Below are 22,956 nucleotides of genomic sequence, written 5' to 3'. Positions count from 1 at the left end.
CCCGGTCAACATGGCCCTGGTGTTGCTCTTTTACCCCACTGGGCTTTGTAGATCTACAGCTTTACAAATCCTGTACTTACACAGACACAAAAGGAAAAATGAATCCAGAACAATTTGCGTCCGATTTTGTGTTTTGTTTCGTCTGTAGGTGTTTAATAGAAAACATGATAAAAGTCCATCTGCGTAGATGTAATAACAACTTTGCATTATCATGATTTAAAACTATTATTGTAGAATGAAATTAAGACATTTTTTAATATGTATATTTCACCTAATGCTCATATTCTAGAAAACTACTCTTAATTTTCTTAATTAGAATACTCTTAACTTTGATAAATCTGAAAAACCCTGCCCTGGTTTCATCTGTCTCATGTATTCAGTGGTGGACTGTTTGGTCATGAAAATGAAAAAGTTTAGGTATTAGTAAAATATGTGGGAATGCTCAATAACGTGCTATGAGTTCATCAGAAATAAAATTGAAGTAAAAAATGTAAAGCATTTTAATGTTATTTTCACCCCTGAGAAATATTAATTCACTTATGAGGTGATAGCGGTGATGTCTGACTTAAACAGGACTGACAGAATAAAACCAAAAAGTTCATCATAACTGATACAACTCAGTGATCAAAGTTGAGTTGAATTGTTTTTTATTGCATCAGCATAAACTAACGTTGTTCCCATAATTCTCCCTGAACATGTGTATAAAGTGATCATTAGTCAGATTGTCCGGGGATTCATGACAGTATTATAAAAAAGTAGTAATTTTTTGGCTTTACGTTTGTGTCTGCGAATCCTAAAAATATAATTTATTATTTGAATTAAGGATGAATAAGTGGAACTACATTTTCTTCACATCAGTCTCAGACAGGCTTCACCGGCGTTTCCCAACCTGAGGTCCCGGATCTCCTGTGAGGACACTTCAGAGGATAAAGAGAGCAGGGGAGGCTTTGGCTGTTTCAAAGAGAACCACCCCCCCCCCCCTCCCCTACACTCTCTTCTCTGCTGCTCTGGTGAAGTGGATGGGGAGATGTGGTGCTACCATAAACCGGGGTTTGAAACCCTCCTGATGACGGCGCTGCAGAGGCAGCAGCAGTTCAGCCAGAACTGCGACCTCCTGCTCAAGACCAGAGGTGCTTCAGTCCGACTGTCTGCTGATTTATATGGATGAATTAGTTGATCAACATATGAATAAATCAACTGTCTGTGTGCGAATCTGCGTTTCAGCCTGACTCTCCCCTCGCTCCTCCAGGTTTGATCGTGCCTGTTCACGGTTGCGTTTTGTCGGCCGTCAGCCCCCTCCTCTCCTCCGCTCTGTCCTCCACGCCGCTGCTGTCGGCCGACGGGAGGCAGCAGGTGGACTTTCACTCCCTGGACCCGTGCACGCTCGTCCACATCGTGCAGCTGCTGTACTCGGGACAGATGACCGGCGAGGGCGAGCGGGAGAAGCAGGAGGCCATTTCTGCCGCCGCCAAGCTGGGCATCGAGGGGCTGGTGGAGGTGACGGGGAGGGACTCGAACCGCGGACCTCAGAGGGAGGCGAGCCGCTGCACAGACGTCGGGGTGCAAACCCAGCCCGAGGTGCTGGAGAGCACCCGATGGAGGAGGGAGGTGAGGGACGGTGCCGTCTTCCTCTGGAAGGAGGCGGCGTCGGCCGGCGGACGGGACGTGTGGACTCAGACCGAGGAGCTGCCTGTCGACGCAGCGTCTCCTCCTCTTTCTCCTCTTCCTCCTAATCTTTCTCCTCACCCACCTTCCTCCTGTCCGACCGTCGACCTGAACTCTCTCCAGAGTTTCGGACAGATGGACTCTCAGCTTGTTCTCCCTGAAATCGTCCCCATATCCATCGTCTACAGTGAAAGCCAGTGGACCCACGGCGGCCCCGAAACCGCCGTCCCCGTGGAGGTGGTGGGGGCCCAATGCGTCGACGTGTCCGTCCCGTCGTCTCTCCTCTCTTCCAGCCAGATCCTACCCTGTGAGCCTCAGGCCGGGGGGTCCGCCCCCCAGGCGGCGGCGGCCGAGGAGCTGGAGGACGAGCATTTCCAGCAGTTTCAGGGAAACATCCCGGGGTTCATCAACCACTTCCTGAACCCAGAGAAAGGCGGGGGCTCCGGCGCAGGGCGGGCCGGCAGAGGGAGAGGAGCGGCGGCGGGGCGTCCGAGGACGCCCCGGGGGACGCCGAGGGGCGGGGGGCGGGGCGGGCTCACCCAGACGGTGGACGTGCAGGAGGTGTCGACGGTGGGGAGGCTGCACAAGCTCTTCCTGCACAGGCTGGGGGGGCGGCTCGGCAGGAGCGGGCAGGGCGGGGGCGCCGCCGGGAGGAAGCTGCGGCCGAAGAGCAGGGAGCTGCTGCTGAACGCCGCCGCCGCCGCGCGGCAGAAGAATCGCATCCACAGCAAAGTGTGGGAGCTGAACCAGGCCGGAGATCTGCAGCTGCGGAGGAAATCGGGTACGGGAAGCGGCAGAGGCGGCGGTGGCGGCGGCGGGCGGGGGAGGAAGAGCACAGCGCCGCAGGTGAGTCACCCTCTGGAAAACCCAAATGCCGTGACCCAGTTCCTTGTCGAGTGTCTTTAACGCCCGAGTCTCTCTGGTCACAGAGAGGCTCTTCTGCTCGCCGGACTCGCAGGTCGTCCTCCCCGGTGCCGTCCCCTCACGATGTGGACGGCGTGACGACTCTCGCCGCCCCGCGGCCGGCCACGCCCCCGGCCACGCCCCCGGCTTCGCCCCCCTTCCTGCCTCCAGCGGCGTCCCTCCTCCACACCTGCTCCCTGCCGCCCTCGGCCCCGCCCCCCCTCGGCGAACAGTCCCAGCACATCGACCACCTGCTGGAGGAGGTCATGATGGGGCTGGACATCCTGCCGAGCGACTGCGGCGCTGCGGATCCCCCTCCTGCGAGCGGCGGCGGCGCCTCTTTGACCCAGAATCAGCAGCAGGGCCACGCCTCCAGCCTCCGCGAGCCGGCGGAGGAGGTGGGCGGAGCCGCCGGCGGAGACGCGTCGGAGCTGCAGCAGGTGTGCGGAGGCGACATGAACAACATCCTCGACCAGTTCCTGCAGTCGTTCGAGCAGTACGTCAACGGCGGGGAGACGCAGACCGACGGCGAGAGCTGCGCCGAGGCTGCTCAGCAGAGAGCGCCGTCCCCTCGTCTGCAGAGCGGAGGAACGCCGCAGCGGATCAGACGCCCTCCGGGAACCAACGAGGAGAGCGGCGAGACGCCGCCGAGCTCCTCGTCACCGCGCCCCCCGTGCGGCGCCGTCCGTCCCCGGTACACCAAACCCCTGCCCGAAAGGTGGCCGAAGCAGTACCAGGTGGAGAAGAAGAAAGTCAAGCTGAAGATGGCCGTTACGTTCCACGACGTGAAAATCGCCGCCGGTGGCCGAGTGGAGACGCAGCTGCAGCAGATTCCCGTGGTGAAACTGAGGAGGAGCAGATTCCCGCCGGACCTCGACTGCCGCAGCCTCAGAGCCAAGGTGACAGCCTCCAGGCAAAACCTGCTTTTATGTTTTTGTTTAATCGTTGCTTCAGCTCGTTTCAGCGCGGTTCATGACTTGGTTCGTTTGTTTCGTAGGATGGAGGAAGGACGGAGGCCGCTTCACCAGCAGAGGAACACTCGAAGTACTTCCTGCGTGAAAAGAATCTGCTGTTTGCAGACAGGAAGAGCTATCCAATCAGAAGCAGGTTGAAGAAAATGAATCTTACTGTAAGCATCTTTCTTTCTTTTTTTTTTCTTCTCAGCCTGCCGTCTTGTTATTACAAGGGAAACTATCCATGAACTCCTGCTGAGTGACAGTAATTCTCAATTGATCTATTTGTTTTCACAGGAGAGTTTTTCCTTTTTTGATACACCGGAGGGGAAGGACTGGCCTCCGCCGACACGCCGGTCACACGGCAGACGCTGCAGGCTGAAGAGAAGCTGCTTCAACATGGACGAAAAGCCGAATGTCATCCTAGAAGCAAGTTCGCCTGAATCGACCGCCAAGACGCCGAGAAGGAGAAAGAGAAAGAGGAGAAAGTCGAGTCGGGACCCGTCTGATGGTGTTACAGCGAGCAAAAGGGTTTGCGTGGATCACGTGGTGGACGACTCGCCCAAGTCTGAAGCCACAGAATCCGTCTGTCAATCAGCAGCCGAGAACGTCCGAGGCGATCGATCACCGATCAGAATCTCTCCGAGAGAAACGGAGGAGAGTCCGGCCGAGGCGAGCGTCGAGGTCGCCGACGGAGAGGGAAAAGTCTCGCGGCCTCGGCCGGTCGGATCGGCGCGGCTGGTTTCAGTCTTCACAAAACTCTCGGTTTTGCCAGATCAGGACGACGAGATCGACGTGACCGGAGGCTCCAGCCCCGCCCCGGACCCCGTCACCATCAGCTGGAGCGAATCCTCGGAGGGAGAGGACGTCGATATCGTCGGAGAAGAGTGACTCTGAGGGGGCGTCGCTGCCTCCACCGCGTTTCTACCCGACCGCCTCGGTTTGTATCTCAGAGCCTCCGGGTTCACGCTGACTTTAAAATGTCTTCAATAGTTTTCTGCAAGTGATCAGACGTAAAATCTCTGGAGGGATTTCCTGTTTCGGTGTTTGCAGTAAAAGCTTCTTGTTTTAGAGATTTTGCCTGACAGTGGGTAAAGACGGCGTTTTATTACAGGACTGTTTTTCGGGTTCAAGGCTTTTAGTTTCAGCCCCTCAGCTGAGTTCACAGACCCAAGAGTTGCAAAGCTGATTTCTGCGTGTTGAGCAGAGTTTGTTTTAACTTTTATGTGTAGATATTAACACAAAAAAAAAATTTTTTACAGGGCATTAATTCCACCTCAAAATAAGTTCAACTTCTGTCCTGGAAAGATGTTCAAGGAAATCTTCTCGTCTTCCTTCTTTTGTCATGTTCTCTTTGGAAATGTTTCTCTTTAATTCCAGGATTTCTGGATGGATTTCTACAATAAAAAATAAGTTTTATTTTTAATTAGTGCGGCTTCAGTTGAATTTTTGCACATCACTGAGAACGTGTGGATGTGGATTGGATGTTTTCTCCTTCGCATGTGTTTATGATAAAACGTATCAGTTAAAAACAACCTGCAGATGACCGGAACAAGGAACCCGAAGAAATCCCCCACTTCAGGCCATGCATTCACGTTTCAAGCGCATTTCTTCACGTATTCTCAGAAATGACACAGCAAGCTTGCATGAGGTGAAAACTACTTTTATTTGTCAACCTGCGGATCAACCTCCGACACACAACAACAAAACACATCTGAGCTGCAGCACAACGCGACCTGCGGCACTGAGGGGGGGAAGAGTTCCTCTCCTCGCCACCGAGCTCCGGTGAGGGTGCAGCGCAGGCGTGTGCTTGTGTGTCAGTGCGTGGATGGAGACCTCGAAAACCGGATAAAAAGACACCGTGAGTGTCAGTCATGTCGGTGTGTGTGTGTGTTTCCCTGTGCTTGAACAGTGCGATATTGTCTCTTATCACACTCTTGGCAGCGGCTGTGAATCAGTAGTGGTGTTATCGGGTGTGTGTTTTGTTTTTGTTTTTTTTTTGGGGCGGCTGTTGCGGCTCAAGTCGAGAGGAAGGAAAGGACCCGAGAGAGAGAGAGAGAAGAGAAGAGCGAGAGAGAGAGAGAGAAAGGAAGGGAGGGAGGAGAGGGGAGGGCGAAGGCCTCAGTCTCAGCATGTCCTCCTCTCAGTGCTGGATGCGCCTGATGGACTGGATCTGGGGGGTCTGGCAGTGGGAGCCCCAGTTCCTCCAGTGCTGGTAGTCTCCGCTGTGTCTCTCGCACTCCATGATGTACTGCTGGCCCCTGTAGCCGGGGAACTGGTAGCACACGAAGCTGCGGGGGAGACGGAGGAGGAGGAGGAGGCGGCGGTCAGACCAGACTATTTTCGGAGCGGCGTGAACGGCTGTGACGAGTGTGGGGTTTAGTGTGGCGCTCTGAGCTTTCGACTGGTATGTCTGCTGAATTCATCACATGCTAAAGAGGGATTAGAGTGACTTCCAGCGCAGACTGACGTGCATCGCGACAAAAGGTGTAACATTTAGTTTACAACTGTTGAACGAGAGCGTATGATCTGAGAGAATTTCAAATGTAATCAAACATCCGTGGATTCCAAAATGAAAAATACCAAGAAACATGAAATTGAAGATATTTTCCATTGAAAAAGTAACCAGTAGTAAACCATATGTTTTTGGTAGAAATTCATATAAAATGTGTTGTTAATGTGCTCTGAAAGTTGGTGTGTTTAAATTGCGTCAGCTGATGTTGCCTTCGATGTCAACTTGAGAGAAAAGTTCACAACTTACGCGCCGCACTGCACGTGCATGGAGCCAACCTCGGGCATCATCCAGCCCATGCCCTGCAGGGAGGGGTAGTCGTCGCACAGCTCCACGCTGCGGCCCATGAAGTTCTCCTTCTCGAAGATGATCATGCGGCTGCTCTGGTGAGACTGAACGGGACAGAGAAACACGCCGACGTCTCAGGGTTTGTGGGCCGGGCGGACGGAGACGCAGGCTGGCTGGCGGGGGTGGGGGAATGGGTGGGTGGGGGTACTCACAGCGCAGTAGATGGGGCGCAGAGACATCAGACGCTCCACGTGGTAGGAGAGGGAACCGCTGTAGGAGTCCCAGTGGGGGTACTCTCCTCTCTCCAGGATGAACTGCTGGCCCTGGAAGTCATGGTGCTCGAAACCCACCCAGCTGTACGGAGAGACACACAAACACAACGATGACGTGAGGCTGACTGGACACACCAGCTTTGATCACCGGACTCTTGATTTGTGTCAGACTTACGCGCCGCTCTCCACCCTGATGGAGCGGATGTTGTCCAGTCCGCACTCCTGGATGTTGCAGCACTCGGAGGTGAACTCCAGGCACTTTCCCTGGAAGTGCTCCTGCTCGAACACGGTCACCTGAAGAGACAGAGCAAGGTGAAACACATTTAGAAGAGACGAACACACACACTCTTTTTTTTTTTTCTTTTTTTTCCCCATTTGGTCCACAAAATAGATGCACAAATGAACATGTGTATACCTTGAAGAAAGGAGCCATGCCCATTCCTGAGTTGACCAGAGGCTGCATCATTGGGGACCTTGTAGTTCTGTACATCTTTACTCCTGGGATTGCAGTTCGGGATTGACAGGTGGGCATGAAAAGAGGGGAAAATGTATTAGAACAAGTGTTAAAGTAGGATTTAAAATCTCTAACTGAATTGCTGGTGTTTGAGAAACAAATCTAAACTATCCTGAGGGGGGTCAGGAGAACAGTTAACCCTGAATAAAAACCCTCCCTTCAGTTTGTCATCCAGGTGTCGAGGTGCTTCGGGTTGGGTTTGGAGTGAGAGCGGAGGTGCAGCCTTACCTAGATTGGCACTTTATTAGAAGAGCTCGGGAGTGATACGCGCCTACCGCCTGCCTCGCGTAGAACTTTGAGAGAACCTGGCGCTTCAGTTTTATACCGGCGGTCGGGGCGCGCGCCTCATCCGCTGCGCCCATTCTGCACTTGAGGCGCGTCCCCGGCGCGGCCGCGCGCGGCCCCGGCTGCTGTTGTCCCCTCGCGCTGGCGGGCCAGCTCAGCAGATCCCATAGAGCCGCCGAGGCCCGGGAACAAAGGCGGCCCGGCATGTTCGCTCCCCGGTCAGCAGTCCGGCGCGTGGCCCGGCCCTTTGTGGCGGGATCCGCGTGGAGAATGTGGGGATTAACGGGGCCGGGAGGGTCCGGCAGGACGAGAGAGGACGTGCGGGTCCGAGCGGATGAATAGAAACGTTACAGGACGACGCAGGACGGTCCACGTTTGGTCTCCTTCTTGTTCACTGAAATCTCAAAGTCAGTGCGCGCGCCTTCAGGGGTGAAGCACCTGTGCAGAGTGCACGCGAGGTTTGAATAATAATAATAATAATGTTATTAATAATAATAATAATAATAATAATAATAATAATAATAATAATAATAAAAATCTTTGCATTCCTTAGTATTGTCCAAATGATATAAAAAAAGTCAGTTAAGCTAACTCAAGAGTACAGTAAAAATACTGCAGATTATCAATTTTCCAGATCGTTATCCATTTATCATTCCAAAAAGAGAGAAGGTTTTTAACTATCATTGTTTCCATCAAGCCATTACAAACTGACATTTTACTTCTTTTTAACTATGGAGCCATCTCATATTTTCTGACAAGCTCCAGAATGAAAACAGCAGCTGTGGCACATTACTGTTTGACGGATGCTGGGTGCGAATCAGCCACAGTCACAATAACGCTGCCCTTACCTTACTGCATAAAATTGCTGTAAATTAATATAATCCAGGACATCTGTTAATATTTTTGATAAGTCAAATTATGTGATGATTGTAAAAACGAACCACCTTTAATGTAAAACTTTGATTTCTGTCACTCTGACTGTTGATAATGTGCCAGCTCCTGTCTGCCTCCTCCCGTCCCCTTCGCCTGTCCCCCTCTGATGATGCGGGGTTTCTTTTGTCTCGTGTCTCTGACCTCAGCAGGTTTGTTTCTCTCCCCATAATCCCTCTCCTGTGGGCGCCAGCGTATAAAAGCGAGGGGCGCACTCCGAGCCACACACACTCTGAGTGAGGCTCGGCGCAGTGATCGCACACACAGGTAAGCTATATCCACACACACACACACACACACTCCTACAGCTGTGGTGAAAGAACAACACCAACAGAGGACGCAAAGAGTAGACTAACATACACAGCTCACTTTGCGTAGTTGTCCACATATTGCAAGTTGTAGTTCTTACCTTTCTGCCTTTGGTGCATCTTTTGATTTCCTCACTCAGCACATGAGTCAAAACAGATTAGTTTTCTCACTTTAACATACCTTCTGTTCCCTCTGTCTCCCTGCTCAGTAATCATGTCCAGTGGAGATAAGTCCAAGACTTCTTCCCAGACTGATGGGAAGGCTGCTCAGAGCAAGAAGTCTGAGATGGGAATGATGTCCTACAAGGTGGGTGGCTCTCCCAGAGGAGCCCTGCTCCAGATGCACATGTAGAAGTGGACACGGTGGCCTGCGCTGGTCTTGCTCTGACTCTCTGCTCTGCTCTTCGTTCCCCTCAGATGTACGTGTTCGACCAGGAGAACTTCCAGGGTCGCATGATCGAGATCAGCAATGAGTGCATGAACGTGTGTGAGATGGGCATGGACCGCGTGCGTTCCCTGCGTGTCGAGTGTGGACCGTAAGTAGGAGAAGTTTCCATTTCTGTGTGTGTATTGCACCATAAACGGGACACTAAAAATGGCCGTCTCCTCTGCAGCTTCGTGGGATTCGAGCAGATGAACTTCTGCGGTGAGATGTACATCCTGGAGAAGGGAGAGTATCCCCGCTGGGATTCCTGGAGCAACTGCCAGAAGAACGACTATCTGCTGTCCTTCAGGCCTGTTAGAATGGTAAAAGAAACGCTGCGGTTCAGATCTTCTCTCCATAGTACCTCACAAACTTCACTAAACTACTGTTTCTTACTGGGTTTTTTTTTCCCATAGGACCCTGAGAAGCACAAGATCTGCCTGTACGAGGTCGGCGAGTTCAAGGGCCGCAAGATGGAGATCATGGACGATGACGTCCCCAGCCTGTTCTCCTATGGCTTCACCGACAGAGTGGGCAGCATCATCGTCAGCTGTGGAACGTGAGTTTCAAACCGGCTTCACAAACGGAATACATTCCCAGATATTGTAAAAAAAAAAAAACAACAAAAAATCAAAATTCTTTCCTTTTTTCGCCCCTCCAGCTGGGTGGGATACCAGTTCCCTGGATACCGTGGCAGCCAGTACCTGCTGGAGAAGGGCGACTTCAGGCACTTCAACGAGTATGGTGCCCGTCACCCTCAGTTCCAGTCCGTGAGGCGTATCCGTGACATGCAGTGGCACCAACAGGGATGCTACACCATGGCCAGCAAGTGAGGCTCAGGGAAGGAGAGGAAGAGAAAGAGCGGAAGTGAGGGAGAGGGGCGGAGGAAGAGGGAAAAGGGGAGAGATGTCTGAGGTTTTCAACCTCAGTACATAAAACAAGTGTCTAACACTGCAAGGGGAAGGGGTGAGGATCTGTATCTGCTCCTGACCAGAGGCAACACTGAAGCTGAAGGACCTGTTTGACCCTGCAAACCACCACCAGACCATCCTCTGTTCCTCTCTGTCTCTACTTTTCTCTTTCTCCCCTATGAACTGAGCTATGCTTTCCTCCCTTACTTCCCCCCTTTCTTTTTTTAGTCTCTGACTTCATTCCCCTCCACAGTCCTCTGAGACACCAAAGAGGGACACCTCTTGCTGTTTTACACACACGATTCGGCTCAGGGTATGATGGGAAACTGAGTCCCTAGAGCCCCTTGCCCCCCTGTCTTCTTGCCACTGTGCATTGCACAGCCTCTCTGCTGTACAGAATCCTGGCCAAGTTTTCAATAAAAAGGAAAATCTTGATTTCAAAAGTGGTGTTGTTGTCACTTATTGTTGAAAAATCTTCATGAACAAAGAAAAAAAAAAACTGCTAAAGAAAAGATGACAATAACAGCACCAAGAGTTGACTGTAAGATTGCCTCTGAGTATGAATGTGTGATTTTTTGTTGTTTTTCCATGTTTATTGACTGTTGAGAGAGAATCAATCAGCTGCGATCACCTCCAGCCTCCTGGGACTCAGTGGGTTGGATAAAGCAGCTTCGGCGATAGAAGGATGGATGGATGGATGGATGGATGGATGGATGGCCCAGAAAAAAGAACGATATTTCATCCTTTTTTTGCATGTTTTATTATTAAAAAAAACGTACTTTTACAATATTACAAACAAGATTTTACACTCAGAGGACAGATATTATTTATAAAAATACATCTACAAAAACCCCAGAAAGTGATAAATGTGATCTATGAAGCTTTTGATCTGTGTGCTCATCTTCTTTACATCTCACCTCAGATTTATATGTATGCAGTGTTGTTAATTGAAGAGCAGCTTTTTTTTTCTTTTTCTTTTTTTTTTTCAATTTTGGTTATTTCATACAAAAATAGAAATTCCCATGCATGCTCTTAAGAGCAGAAGAAGAGTGTTTACTACAATGTAGTGTGTTTCATTTATCCAGCAGCTGCACGGTGTGTCCGTCCACCTGTCAGCGGGACATCATTCGCACAAACTCTGCCAAAACAAAACAAAAAAAAAAAACAAGTGAGAGGAACGCTGATGAATGCATCAGCTAATATTTTCCGTCAGTGCCTGTTCTCACCCTCAAAGTCCACCAGGCCGTCTCCGTTGAGGTCGACGTCTCTGAGGATCTCGTTGATCTCTCTGTTGGTCACCTGTTCCCCCATCAGCTTCTTCATGGCCTCACGCAGCTCCATCAAACTGATCTGACCGTCACCGTTAGAATCGAACTGGACAGGAAGACACAGAGCAAAGAACTAACTAACTGCCAAAACCAAAACCTGACCAATCAGAACAGACAGCCAAGCAGACAACAGGCTGGTGAAGAAAAGAACATTTGTATTGTTAAAGTACAAGTGTGGCCAAATTGCTTGTGTCTCAGTGAGCTGAAATGAGAAACCAGCCTGAGCAGCAGCAGAAGCCTGGAGAGCGTTATTCGACCATTTCTGTACGAACGCACGCACTCGTGGACCTACGTCAAGCGAGACGTTAAAACAAATGTCCTTGGTTGAAAAGTCAATATGTGCATCGGACCTCTTTAAAAGCATCTCGCAGTTCTTTGACTCCGATCATGTCTGCAGTCTCTGCCAGCATCTTCGGGCCCATCAGCTCCACGAAGTCCTCAAAGTCCACTTTACCTCCACCTCAAAAACACATGTGAAGAGAAATACAAGTCAAAAACAGCTTCACATTGCTTTAATGGAGAAAAACTTTAGTTTTGTATTCCATTGAATTGTTTGTTTTTTCCCTCTTTTGCCAATGAATGAAATAAAAATAATCTTGCATGACTAAAACTGACAAAGCAGAAAAAAACAAGCAATAGATTACTATATCATTCGTTTATCATTCCATTGGTCTTCGGGTTGTTTTCTGATTCAGTCTTTTATTTTTAAAGTCATGTTAAGTCTTCTCTGTCTCTCCCTGGGTGTTTGTGGCTCCACTCACAGATCTGCTGACTGAGCTCTATGAGCTCCATCTCTGTGGGCATGTATCCCATGGTCCTCATGCACTCCCCCAGGTCCTTATGGCTGATGAAGCCGTCTTTATTCTTATCAAACTCCACAAACGCCTCGCGAAGTTCTGCAGATGAAACCCAAAGAGATGTTAAAACCTCCACGTCGAGCGTCGCTTTCAGGCCGTCACTGAAGTCGTCTCACCTTCGATCTCCTCTGGTCTCAGCTCTCTGTCCTGTCAGAATGAAAAATCCGTGCATGAGTTTATGTGTTTTGTGCAGCGTTAAACTTCTGAAAGCATGTTTAGCATTTTGCACGTAAAACCACAGGAACACACTGATGAGGGGACACTGAACAGGGATGGAGCTCAACACCTCCAGCCTTCCTATATTAGTCTCTAGCACTCTAGTAGGGTTTAGGAGAGAGACTCTGAGGATTTCAGTGCAATTCACATATGCAGAGATGTTCCTTTGCAGAATGTGTTTAACTCACAAATCCAAATCCCGTCTTTTCAAAATCTATAAGGATTAAATAGCATTATGATCTCATACATGACAATTCATGCACCATAAAATGTGACCAGATTAGTGACGGGAGGCTGCAGCCTCTGGAGATTAGGACATTTGGGAGGTTTAGCACAGCAGAGATCTTCGGACACATGTTCCCTGCTTATATATTTACGTATACTGAGGTGCCTGGCGCCCAGGCTCGCATGCAAAAATATAAGCACATGAAATGAAAGCTATAAGTAGGTATAGAGAATGTTGTGATATGAGCTTTTTCAAAGAAACTATATGGGACAATCCTCAAAGATCATTATGTTCTCTGCTTGCTTTTATAAAGTCTCTCAGCTTAATTTCCACGAAGTAAACTACATAATACTACAAGGTCAAATTAAAACACAATGAAAAAGACTGAAAAGTGTTCAAAAAAGCACACATCTATAACAAATTAACAACCAATTCAAACAATGATTCAATTAGTTTGTTTCTGTCTGCAGTTACAAATGTATGTAATATAATGAAAGCATGAATATTAATCTTTATGTCTGGTTCTGCTAAAGGGGTCGGAGAGAGTTTTCATTTTCCTCTGTGGTCTATGTTGCCTCAGAGGAAACTGCTTTTGTTTCATGTTTATTTTGTCTGGATATTTTATTTGAAAGTGAAGAGCTGCAGATGTGCTGTATTTGATGCTGTGAAAATGAAGCTGCAGTTAACAGAACCGAAACACTGAAAGGCCCGAGTCGTTTCTCCAAGTCACTTTCAGTGAGAGCTCAGTCGTGATGAGATTTTTTTTTTTTTCTTTTCCCTCTGACTCAGAACAAACACTCCACCACATGCCAATTTGTTTGAGCGGCTGGAAATTCAGCGCTCTCTGTGCCAAATGTCAGAAAGTAAACTCCGCAGAGCCAGTCAACGATTTTCCACTGAACTCAGAGATCGACCCTGCTGAGCATGTGCGGCGCCCGGAGGGCGCGCTGTCCTGTCTGACCCGGCCTGGCGGTGCGGGGAGATGAGGCAGGTGGTGGGAGAGAAGAGTGGACGGACGGGGTTTATAAAAAAAACAAACAACCAGTGGACATGAGTGGAAGGAAGAGTGACGGAGGTTGTGTGAGGACCACATCACTGTTTCTTTCAGTTACATACGAAGGTCCGAAAGCCCTGTCTGAGGAAGACGCAGGCTGGGCCCACAATGCTGTGCAGCATGTTGCAGTTCTTGACCAGAGCACCCAGTGGAGACTTGGACGGGTCCTCCTCCTCCTCCTCCTCATCCTCATCCTCAGCCTGCTCCTGCTCTCCTTCCGGCTGCGGACCCTGCTGGCCCGCCGACTTCCCCTTACCCCAGAGGAACCCACATATCCCCCCCTCCAGAGGCAGACCACACCGTTAACCCTGGATTAGGGCACTCAGGGAGTTTTCTTTTTTAAACAACAGGTTAAAACATATCTCAAGACCAATTCAGTCCTACAAATGGCAACACCAACTTCTGTCCTCTGACCTGTTGTGTTTTTACTGAAAAAATATAAATATTTTCCAGTCAAACATCATTTTATACTTTCTTGCTTGACACCAAATATGAGAAAACCAGAATCCATGATTTTTGGAACAAATGCATTTCCTACATCACAATTTCTAACCTGAAATTTGTAAAGTTGCTAAATTAATTTAAAAATATTTCAGTTAAAATACTAAAATCGTATTGAGTGGGCTTGTCCTTCTAGAAAGAGTTGATTTTAGTCAAGATATGACAACAGACTTGTGACTTATGTGACTTCCAGCAATATGCAATCATACTGTATGGTCTTTATTTTACCAGACTCAGTGTGAATGCACCACTGTGGTGTACTAGAAATAAAACACAATGACTTTTCTGTCCAAAGCAGAAGATTAACACATGTTCATATCTGTGATAAAGATCTTAGATTTTCATAGAGACAGATTTTTAATCCCCCACTACTCTTGATGCATTCTGCGACACTCATAAGTGAAGACAGATGCATAAACTGCTTATTACATCAAACACATCCTCTCACATCAGATGTTGTAACACAGTTTCCATCTCAGCATTTTTATCATGTCTCCAACCTGCAGAAGCTTAATTTAAAGGCACGGTTTATTTCCTCTGTGTATCACACAGTTGCAGTTTGACTTTGCTGCAGCATTTGTGATGATAAAGTTCCTTTTGTGACAATTTAAATTAAAAGTCTGAAGTATTAACTTCAATGTTTCTCTGCCTTCTGCACCCAGGAGAAAATTGCTGTCATTACAGCAATGAAATAAGAGATTAGGAGATTAGGATTAGTAAGAAGAAAGCTTCAAAAGCTTGTACGTACTCACAGATGCATAAATGTATAAAAAGTCTCTTGGAAGCTTGAAGATAAGATAACATCCAGTCTGCTTACCTTCTTCATTTGGTCTTTCAGAGACGATTCGGTGCAGTTGCCCATTACCTGCCCTCCGGCCTGCCCTCACCACCCACTCTCCTCCAGCGGCACAAATATTTCCTTCCTTTCTCAGCTTCTTTGAACTTTTCTTCTCCAAAAAACCTCTACGAATTCTGCTGAATAACTCACAAAAGGCTCCTTCTACCCAGAAGTCTCCACATCAGAAAGACAGAACAGCAGCTCTAATCCTGACTGACTCTTCCTGACTCTTCATGATCCACAGTCGAAGACACGTCGTCACACAGAACCCAGCAAGTGAAGCCTAAACCGGACTGACGGCAGCTCGCTGGTGAGTTCTCCTCACAGATGCAGGATCACTCTTTTCTCCTCGCAGAGTGCTTTTAATCCTCACTCCTCCCCCTCACTCCCTCTCTTTACCTCCTCCCTCTGATGTTACACCAGCTTTCTAATGACTTCATCTACAGAACCGAGAGTTTTAGGGGGAGAATTAAATATACAAGGGGAGGGATTAGTCCCAAGAATTTTAGATTAAAAAGGCAGGGTCAACAGAAACTATATGCAGTTTTATGTTAAATAAAAACACAGAAAAGAGAGCATGATTTTATCGAATACTGTTTACGTTTAACCTAAATACAGTCTAACAAAATGCCCTAAAAAAGGAGAATGATTTCCTGGGTGACATGGAGCTGGATATGTTTACTATCTTCACTGAAGAATTGATGCCAATGAATTAAATCTTCAATATTCCAAAGTGTTTCTTTTCTTTTTGCAATCCCATAAAAAGTTGGTAAATCTTTCATTTCATTCAGTTCAATTCTATCAATATGCTGAACCTCTCTTTATAAAAATACTATTTTTTGTTTTTTTTGCACAAAAACAATCAAACTTCTTCCTTTTCAACAGCAGGCATCATAGATTCACATCTGCATGTCAGTGAAATATCAGTGAGACTCCAACAGTTTTACACTAAAACTGAGAATATTTCAGATCAGCTAGAAATCTCATTTTAGATAACATTTCACATTGTGCACTCACAATGAGAATAGATTACATTTTAGAATCCCCTGGGTTGGTATAAAACTCTTGAGTTTTCTCTGGGAAATGTTCCTGAATCCCCTGATCTGTGATTTTTAACAGCTTTACACCAAGAATTAAGATGTGGTTCACAGTTTAGAGTCTGATGAACTTCCAAACTAATGAAAAAAGTTAAAAAAAAAAAAAAAAAAACTCCAGGGATTGCTGCTTATGCAAGACACAGATCCGAGGTATCCGTCAGTGTTTGCTTCAGTGTCACATCCAGTCAAATTCAAGCAGATGTTGAAATCTGAGGCGGTTTGAGCTCTGATTGCTGAACCTCGCCCTCCAGCCCCACACTCTTCTGGCCAAATGTTCAAAATGACGGCAAAGTTAAAATCTCAAGAGGAGGTTAGGACTGGAGTTTTAAGTGGTCGGATGAGCTTTCATCAAGCATCTGTCACCAAATCTCTCCAACGGCAGATTTGGTTTGTTTATTTCTACTGTAGGAGACGCAGAAGCCTCAGCTCGTGTGCATGTGTGTGTTAATCGTGAATTTTAGTCAAGCTGGTTGATTTTCATGTCCATGTTATGTGAATATATGTATAAAGAAGCAGAGGCTTCATTTTCTTCACTCAACAGAACGTAATAGATGATAGTCTTTTTAACTTTTAACACACAAAAAAACCTATCATGGTGATGAGTTGTCTATTCACACATCCAGTGCATTTTTAAAGTTTTTGCTAAAAAGAAATGAGGAGGTGAAAGTGAGGCAAACAATGAAACGATGAACTGAACTTATTACTGGTGGAACCATCTCTTCAGTGTGACGAACAATTAAATTGTCCCACTTTTCTTCTTTATTCTGATCATTTCAGGAATCAGCTCAGTCAATCCACGGTCTCCATCTCATCCAGTCCTCTGCTATTTTTGCACAAAACACCTCGACCATGAGATTCTCCTCTTCTCCTCCCGCCTGCAGCTCCATTTCCAACATCATCTCTCTAATATATCCATCATCTCTCCTTGGGGCATGTTCTCCTCTTGACCTGGCCTCTTTAGCTTCATCTGTAAACTACTCACCCTGATCTGTCCCGATCTATTCATTTTTAATCCATACTGACACGTGAATCCCCAAAGAATTGAGAAATTCCTACAAATGGAAACCATCAGACAGCAGCTGGGTCTCTCCATGGTGTATTTCTTGCAGTAAACAGAAACGGCCACTAGAGGCCGCTGCAGCACCAGTCTACTCGCTTCCTCTGCCAGCTGCTGCTCTGCGGTCTGCAGTCAGGATGGAACTCCTATTTTTAGCAGAACTTCGGGGCAGATTGAGCAGCTTAAGGGTGAGCACTAACACGGAAATAAACTCTATCCAGAAAACACGCAGTTCCTCGGCAGAGTTCCGAGAAATATGACCAACATGCAAACGGGCTGGTGTTCGGTAAATAACACATTCAGAATGAATGGCAGCAAACTGAGCCCAGCGTGCTGCATAATAGCTCTTCTAGCACTTCTAATTAGTGTATTTTCTTTACAAACCGTTTCCGTTGTAAATTCAAAATCCATTTAATGCTTTTGAATGAGGCCCATGGACAGTTTTACTTGAAACAAAAATAAAAACATCGAGAGGGTAATTGTTGTAAATCACCATGTAAAGCGAGACAAATTCATATTGCTGCATAATGTAGTTGTTGAAGTAAAGAACAAACTTCCAGCAGCGTTTTGATGGTAAACCTCTGTTTACCATCAAAACGCTGCTGGAAGTTTGTTCTTTACTGATTCACGCAATGTGTGTGTGTGTGTGTGTGTGTGTGTGTGTGTGTGTGTGTGTGTGTGTGTGTGTGTGTGTGTGTGTTCCTCATGGTATTATCACCTCTCCCAGACACAAGGTCGCTGCTTCTTTGCTTCTGAGAAGATTTATGCTCTGATCGAACTGGTGTCAGCTGGATCAATAGGAACAGAACAGCAGTTCATTTCTTCTCTGGCTTTGTTCCGTTCTGCAGGTTTTGACCCCCTATTCATTCTCAGTCACCTCAGCAGTTGCAGAGCTGCTGTCTCTCTCTCAGGGAAATAGTTACTGAGGAGATCGACATTAATCCTGAATAATCTTGATGCTCCTGATCACATCTTGAAAGCTGATGGTCATGTAAAGTTGGCCTGTATCTGCCGTCCTGGTGATGTATCACCATAAACTGTTGTGGTTCATTTGAGGGTCTTCTGCATGTCTGTGTATTATATGGCCCGCTGCGTTGCTGCTTATTCCCTTGTGTCAATTTGGAACATGCTCTTTTCTTTAAACAGCAGAGTTCGTCCTCATCGTCACACCACTAACTGAGAAATAAGTCAAACAAAACTACACCCCAACACCTGTTAACACGGCCAGACGTCTACATCAACATTAATCTAATTAGTGAAGCACTATCAGCTCCACACCGTCCAAAACAGCCTAATTAATAATTTCTTGCCATGAGACGCTTCGTGATTCACCTCATTGATCGTGTCTGGAGAAGAAACCGACACCGACAACTGCAACCGAAGACACACTACACCATTAAAACTCATTAATCACCGGGTTCATTTAATCATGTGAGTGAGACGCTCTTGGCGTGCGTGAGTGTGTTTGTGTGTGTGTGTGTGTGTGTGTGTGTGTGTGTGTGTGTGTGTGTGTGTGTGTGTGTGTGTGTGTGTGTGTGTGCGTGCGCTTCTGTTTTGATTCCCCTTCAGTGGCTTGTCTCAGGGTGTTGGCGTTGAGATACACTCACATTAAAAGCTCGGGGTTACTTTTATCGCTCGTGACATTAAAGCAGGTTTGAGGTTTGTAACGTGAGTCTGTCTTCGGCCTTCAGCTCGCTCTTGTTCGTGTGGATCTGAGCGAGCGCGTTAACCAGGAGATGCATTGTGAGCTGACGTGGTGTCAGATGAACATCTGCTGGTTTCCAGTAATGAGAGATGACAAGTACGGAAACAATAGAAGAGACAGTGGGAGGAAGGAAGGATGGAAGGAGGGAGGGATGGAGGACAGGGACAGATAGGTAGTGGGGGGGGAGGCTTGCCTTCGATCTTGTTGTGACTGATTGAGATACACTCTTTCAAACAATATCCCTTCTTTGTTTGTCATTGTGATGGCTAAAAACTCATACTTGTCACGAGCAGAAGGCCAAGTTGTGAACAAGCTCTTCTACGAAAAGGATTTAAGAGAATGGTTTGTCTTTAATGTTATTTTAAATGAACGCATTTCACATTTTCTACATTAGCATAAAATGAACAACACAGGGCACAAAGTAAGAGGACAGGACCAGACGCCCATATTTGGTCTATGTAGAGATAGTACTGTTATTGACTCAAGATACGTACAGTATGACTTGCAACATTCTTGCAAGAAAATTGAGAATTAGTGAAAATAAGGAGTGTCTCCTCCACTTATTTTGTTCTCAGACATTAAACAAGATGACAGACAATGGAAGAATTGCAGATGTTGCTCAGCGCCCCAACCAGGGTGAAGGTTCATTTCTTATTCATCACTTTTTTCCAACATCGTATAAAGTAAGTTGAGAAGGGTCTGACATGGGTTACAGTCATTTGCAACAAAAATTAAATTGAAATTGTGAGCCTTTGCAAATGTTTAGAGTTATTGTGGAAACTCCTTTGCTGGATTCCACTTAAACTAGAGAGAAAATGGATGAAGCTCTGTGATAATTATCAGCTGCTCCTGTTTACTGGAATAAAGAAGGTGTGCCAGAAATACAGTGAATGCCATGTTTCTCTTTCAATGACACATAAAAATGAAAAAAAAGAAACGAAATTGGCTAAAAATAAGAAATATCTGCACTGACCTCAAAGTGCAGTCATTGTTATTGTTATTCACGCAGTTGTGCATGAATCATGAGAATTGTTACAACCATGGAGGATTTTTAGTAAACTTTGTCCTCACGAATTCTGGCGTTGTGGTTCCTGATGTTTCTGTTTGCTCTGAAGTGTGGTCATGTGTGTGTTGGGCAGCTGATAGAGGTCGCACGACTCTCTGTAATTTCATGTTGGTTGTCTTTGACTCTGATGGCAATGGCTGCTTTATTTTGGCTTAACATCTCATTGCAAGGCGCTTAGCATAATTTCACAGAATCCTCATTGGAAGAAACACCCCATCATCTGAAGTGACATAAGTGTCTTTAACATTAAAGGATTTAAAAAAAAAATTTTTCTTGATCCTACAAACAATGACAGAAAGAAAATGTATCTGAGGACTTCAAGGTATTCGCCCTGCACACAAGGTCAAGTAAGGTTTCTGATGGTGCTGCAGTGCCTTCTTCCTTCAGTCACATGTGAAGTTATTGTTCATTTGTTTTTTGAAACCACTCAGTCTAAATGTCCTTCTGTGCTTTGGTGAATGTTGGTTTCAAAACATTTAGTTTTGAATTAATTTGTGCAAGTTGGTATAATTTAATGAAAAAAAAACCAAGTCTTTAAGGAGATGATGAGTTTGTGCAAGCTGTCTGTTTTGGTTCATTTCATTCTGTGGGGGCTGAATGTCTCTGGGAATAATCAGCGTGCGACTCGTCTGTGGCGGTCGGGCTTCGTGCTGCACCGGCTGTCAGACTGAGACACGGAGACCTCCCCAAAGACCCTGCAGTACGACTCTCCTCTCTTCTTTTTGCTTCACTTCTCTCCAGACTTTGCTCTCTCCCACTCACTCAGCCACTCTGGATGACTTTCATCATTACTCACGTCATTTCTTTTCCATATTGACTTCCTGTTTCTAACTCCTGAGCTGCTCATTAGGTTGATTTGAAATTTAATTCATTAAAATTAGGAAAAAAAAAAGAAAATGTTAGGGATTCAGGAGGCTGCGCCAAAGCACGTTTGGCTTTAACTTGTCTGTAATCTCTCTTGATTTTATTTCGATACACAAACATGGCTCTCTCACGCCGCGGTGGCACACGCCTGACCCCGCGGCGGCAGATGCTGCGGTGGTGGCGCCTGCCGTGCCGGGTCGTGTGTCACTTCTTACCATGTGAGTGACGGGATGCGATGTGATCCCAGGCAGATACAATGGCTCCACCGACAGGGTGTTCATCAGATGTCTGGCTGACGGCGGCCGTATCTGTTACGGATTATACTTTGGTAATGTTTCCCAAAGTAACGGACCTTTAATCCTCTCAAACACGCCACCATCATCCTTAGCTTTAGTACTTGTGCTTTGCAGCCGTTTCCATGAGGGTTTTTTGGGGTTAAACAAGCAAGGCGAGATGGTTAATGTGTTTAGTTTGACTTCAACTTCGTACCGTTAGAGTCCTGTGAGGTCAGAGGTCAGGGCGGTGAAACAGAGACTGCTGCTGGAGCGCAGCCGAGCTCTGAATTCAAACTGGAGGCTTAGAGTTTCAATCAAGCCCGTCAGTTGAGACATGCAATCAGCCAGAGAGCTTGATGAAGAAACTGAAGCTATGGCACACACACACACACACACGTGCACACACACATACACACACAGGAGCGCACGCATGCAGACACAATCTCTCACACAGATGACCTCAGTTCACACACACACACACACACACACACACACCCCCCTACCTGTCCGAACACCGAGTCCACGATAGGCAGCAAGTCGACCGGCTCCGCCTCCTTCTCTCTCTCCCTCTCTCTCCTCTGCGGTCCCTCCATCATCTCCTCCAGCCTTTCATCCAGCATCTCCCTGTCCTCAGCCGCCTCCGCCGCCTCCGCCGTCATCGTCTGGGGTAACGGCTTGGGTTTCTGATGGCGTGGAGGCTGAGGAGTCACGGTTTGGATGTCACCAGAGCCCCCCGCCTGCCCGCCGTTCCTCTTCTTCTGTTTCTCCATCTTCTTCTTGATGGCGGCCTGCACCTGAGGACGGAGGACGGACACGCAGTTCATTTTTAACACACTAACAGTGCAATGCGTTATAGAGGAAGTGTTATGGTGGCCAGTAGGTCAGATGAGCAGAGACAACAACTCTTTAGACATTTAGAAAAGTTAGTTTTGATGCATTTTGAGCCATTTGACTAATGTGTCATACACTATAACCCAAAACATCCTGCAGGTCTTTTATCATGTCATGCAACTTTTTCCTTGGAGCAATTCAGTTTATCACCAGTTTCAACTATTTACAATATACACTTCTAACAAGAAATCAAACATCTGTTTTACTGATTTAAACTTCTCCTTTTTTACATTTTCTACCTATTTTCGTTCACGTTTTTCATCATGCAAAACTGAACTAATCCATAAAAGCTGTGAAACATCTCATCTGGCATCAAATGGGAATCAGACATGTAGGAAACCAAAGATGAATTTCTTGAGGATAAACACATTGCTAGAACGCTGCCACATGCACGTCTGAATCTGCATAAATATAGGTTTTATAAACACATACGCGTGCTCCCTGCTCACACACCTGTTTTGCGCTCCTCTCCGGTGGCGCGCTCATGGCTGCAGCACCGCCTCCTCCCGCGGACGGCTCACGAATGAGCATGAACATCTCGGTGTCACAGTTGCCTCACATACGCTCTCTCTCTTCCTCGCTCGCCCTCCCCCTCCCTCACCCTCTCCAGTCCCTCTCCTCTCCTCAGCTCGAGCTCTGATGGTTGTTTTTTTTCTCCTTTAACGTGCCTCAAATCCCCACAAAGTCACCAAGGTGGTCATTAAATTTGTCAGTGAGTCTCTTGAAGAAACTCAAAATTCAGCTCCATTGGGTTTTTTGAAGACTCTTGTTCAAGGTTTAAAAAAAAAAAAAAATAAGAAAAAATACCAGAATGTATAAAAAGTTTTCAGGAATAAATGAAAGCTTGAATATCTTCCCAGGTGCTTCTGCCTCCTCTCCGTCTGAGTGTCTCCTCCAGTCGTTTTCCTCAGAGTTCCTTGGCGTCTCCTGGTGTGTGCAGGTGAGCAGGTTTTTATCGTCAGCTGCCGTCTTGGCTCTGGGATTGAGTTCCTGCACCTCTGCCCTCGCTCGCTATC

General features: G+C 47.0%; 2 protein-coding genes across 3 annotated transcripts; one reads left to right on the top strand and one right to left on the bottom strand.

Moving 5' to 3' along the window:
* Nucleotides 1-5,664: 5,664 nt before the first annotated feature.
* LOC115404344 (calcium-binding protein 2-like) lies at nt 5,665-21,943 on the bottom strand. Of its 2 annotated transcripts, XM_030113635.1 has the most exons (10): nt 21,553-21,943; nt 12,267-12,297; nt 12,055-12,189; nt 11,644-11,753; nt 11,192-11,339; nt 7,009-7,091; nt 6,769-6,887; nt 6,534-6,675; nt 6,283-6,425; nt 5,665-5,812 (listed from the first exon to the last, which is right to left on the bottom strand). In XM_030113635.1, the coding sequence occupies exons 1-10, from the start codon at nt 21,871-21,873 to the stop codon at nt 5,665-5,667; spliced, it is 1,380 nt and encodes a 459-aa protein (XP_029969495.1). In that variant the 5' UTR covers nt 21,874-21,943. The 2 variants fall into 2 exon arrangements, with proteins under 2 accessions (XP_029969495.1, XP_029969503.1); XM_030113643.1 differs by lacking the exons at nt 5,665-5,812; nt 6,283-6,425; nt 6,534-6,675; ... (1 more) ...; nt 7,009-7,091; nt 21,553-21,943 and adding exons at nt 10,984-11,103; nt 14,965-15,009.
* Nucleotides 8,512-9,962, top strand: LOC115404363 (beta-crystallin B1-like). Its single transcript, XM_030113665.1, has 6 exons — nt 8,512-8,589; nt 8,840-8,937; nt 9,048-9,166; nt 9,245-9,377; nt 9,471-9,613; nt 9,716-9,962. Exons 2-6 carry the CDS (start codon nt 8,845-8,847, stop codon nt 9,885-9,887), a joined length of 660 nt encoding a protein of 219 aa, XP_029969525.1. The 5' UTR covers nt 8,512-8,589; nt 8,840-8,844; the 3' UTR covers nt 9,888-9,962.
* Nucleotides 21,944-22,956: the final 1,013 nt, after the last annotated feature.

The sequence above is a fragment of the Salarias fasciatus genome, chromosome 2 (genome assembly GCF_902148845.1).
Source record: "Salarias fasciatus chromosome 2, fSalaFa1.1, whole genome shotgun sequence".
Lineage (NCBI taxonomy): Eukaryota > Metazoa > Chordata > Actinopteri > Blenniiformes > Blenniidae > Salarias > Salarias fasciatus.
The sequence above is the reverse complement of the archived record's forward strand: the minus strand, read 5'-3'. Positions and strand labels throughout refer to the sequence as shown.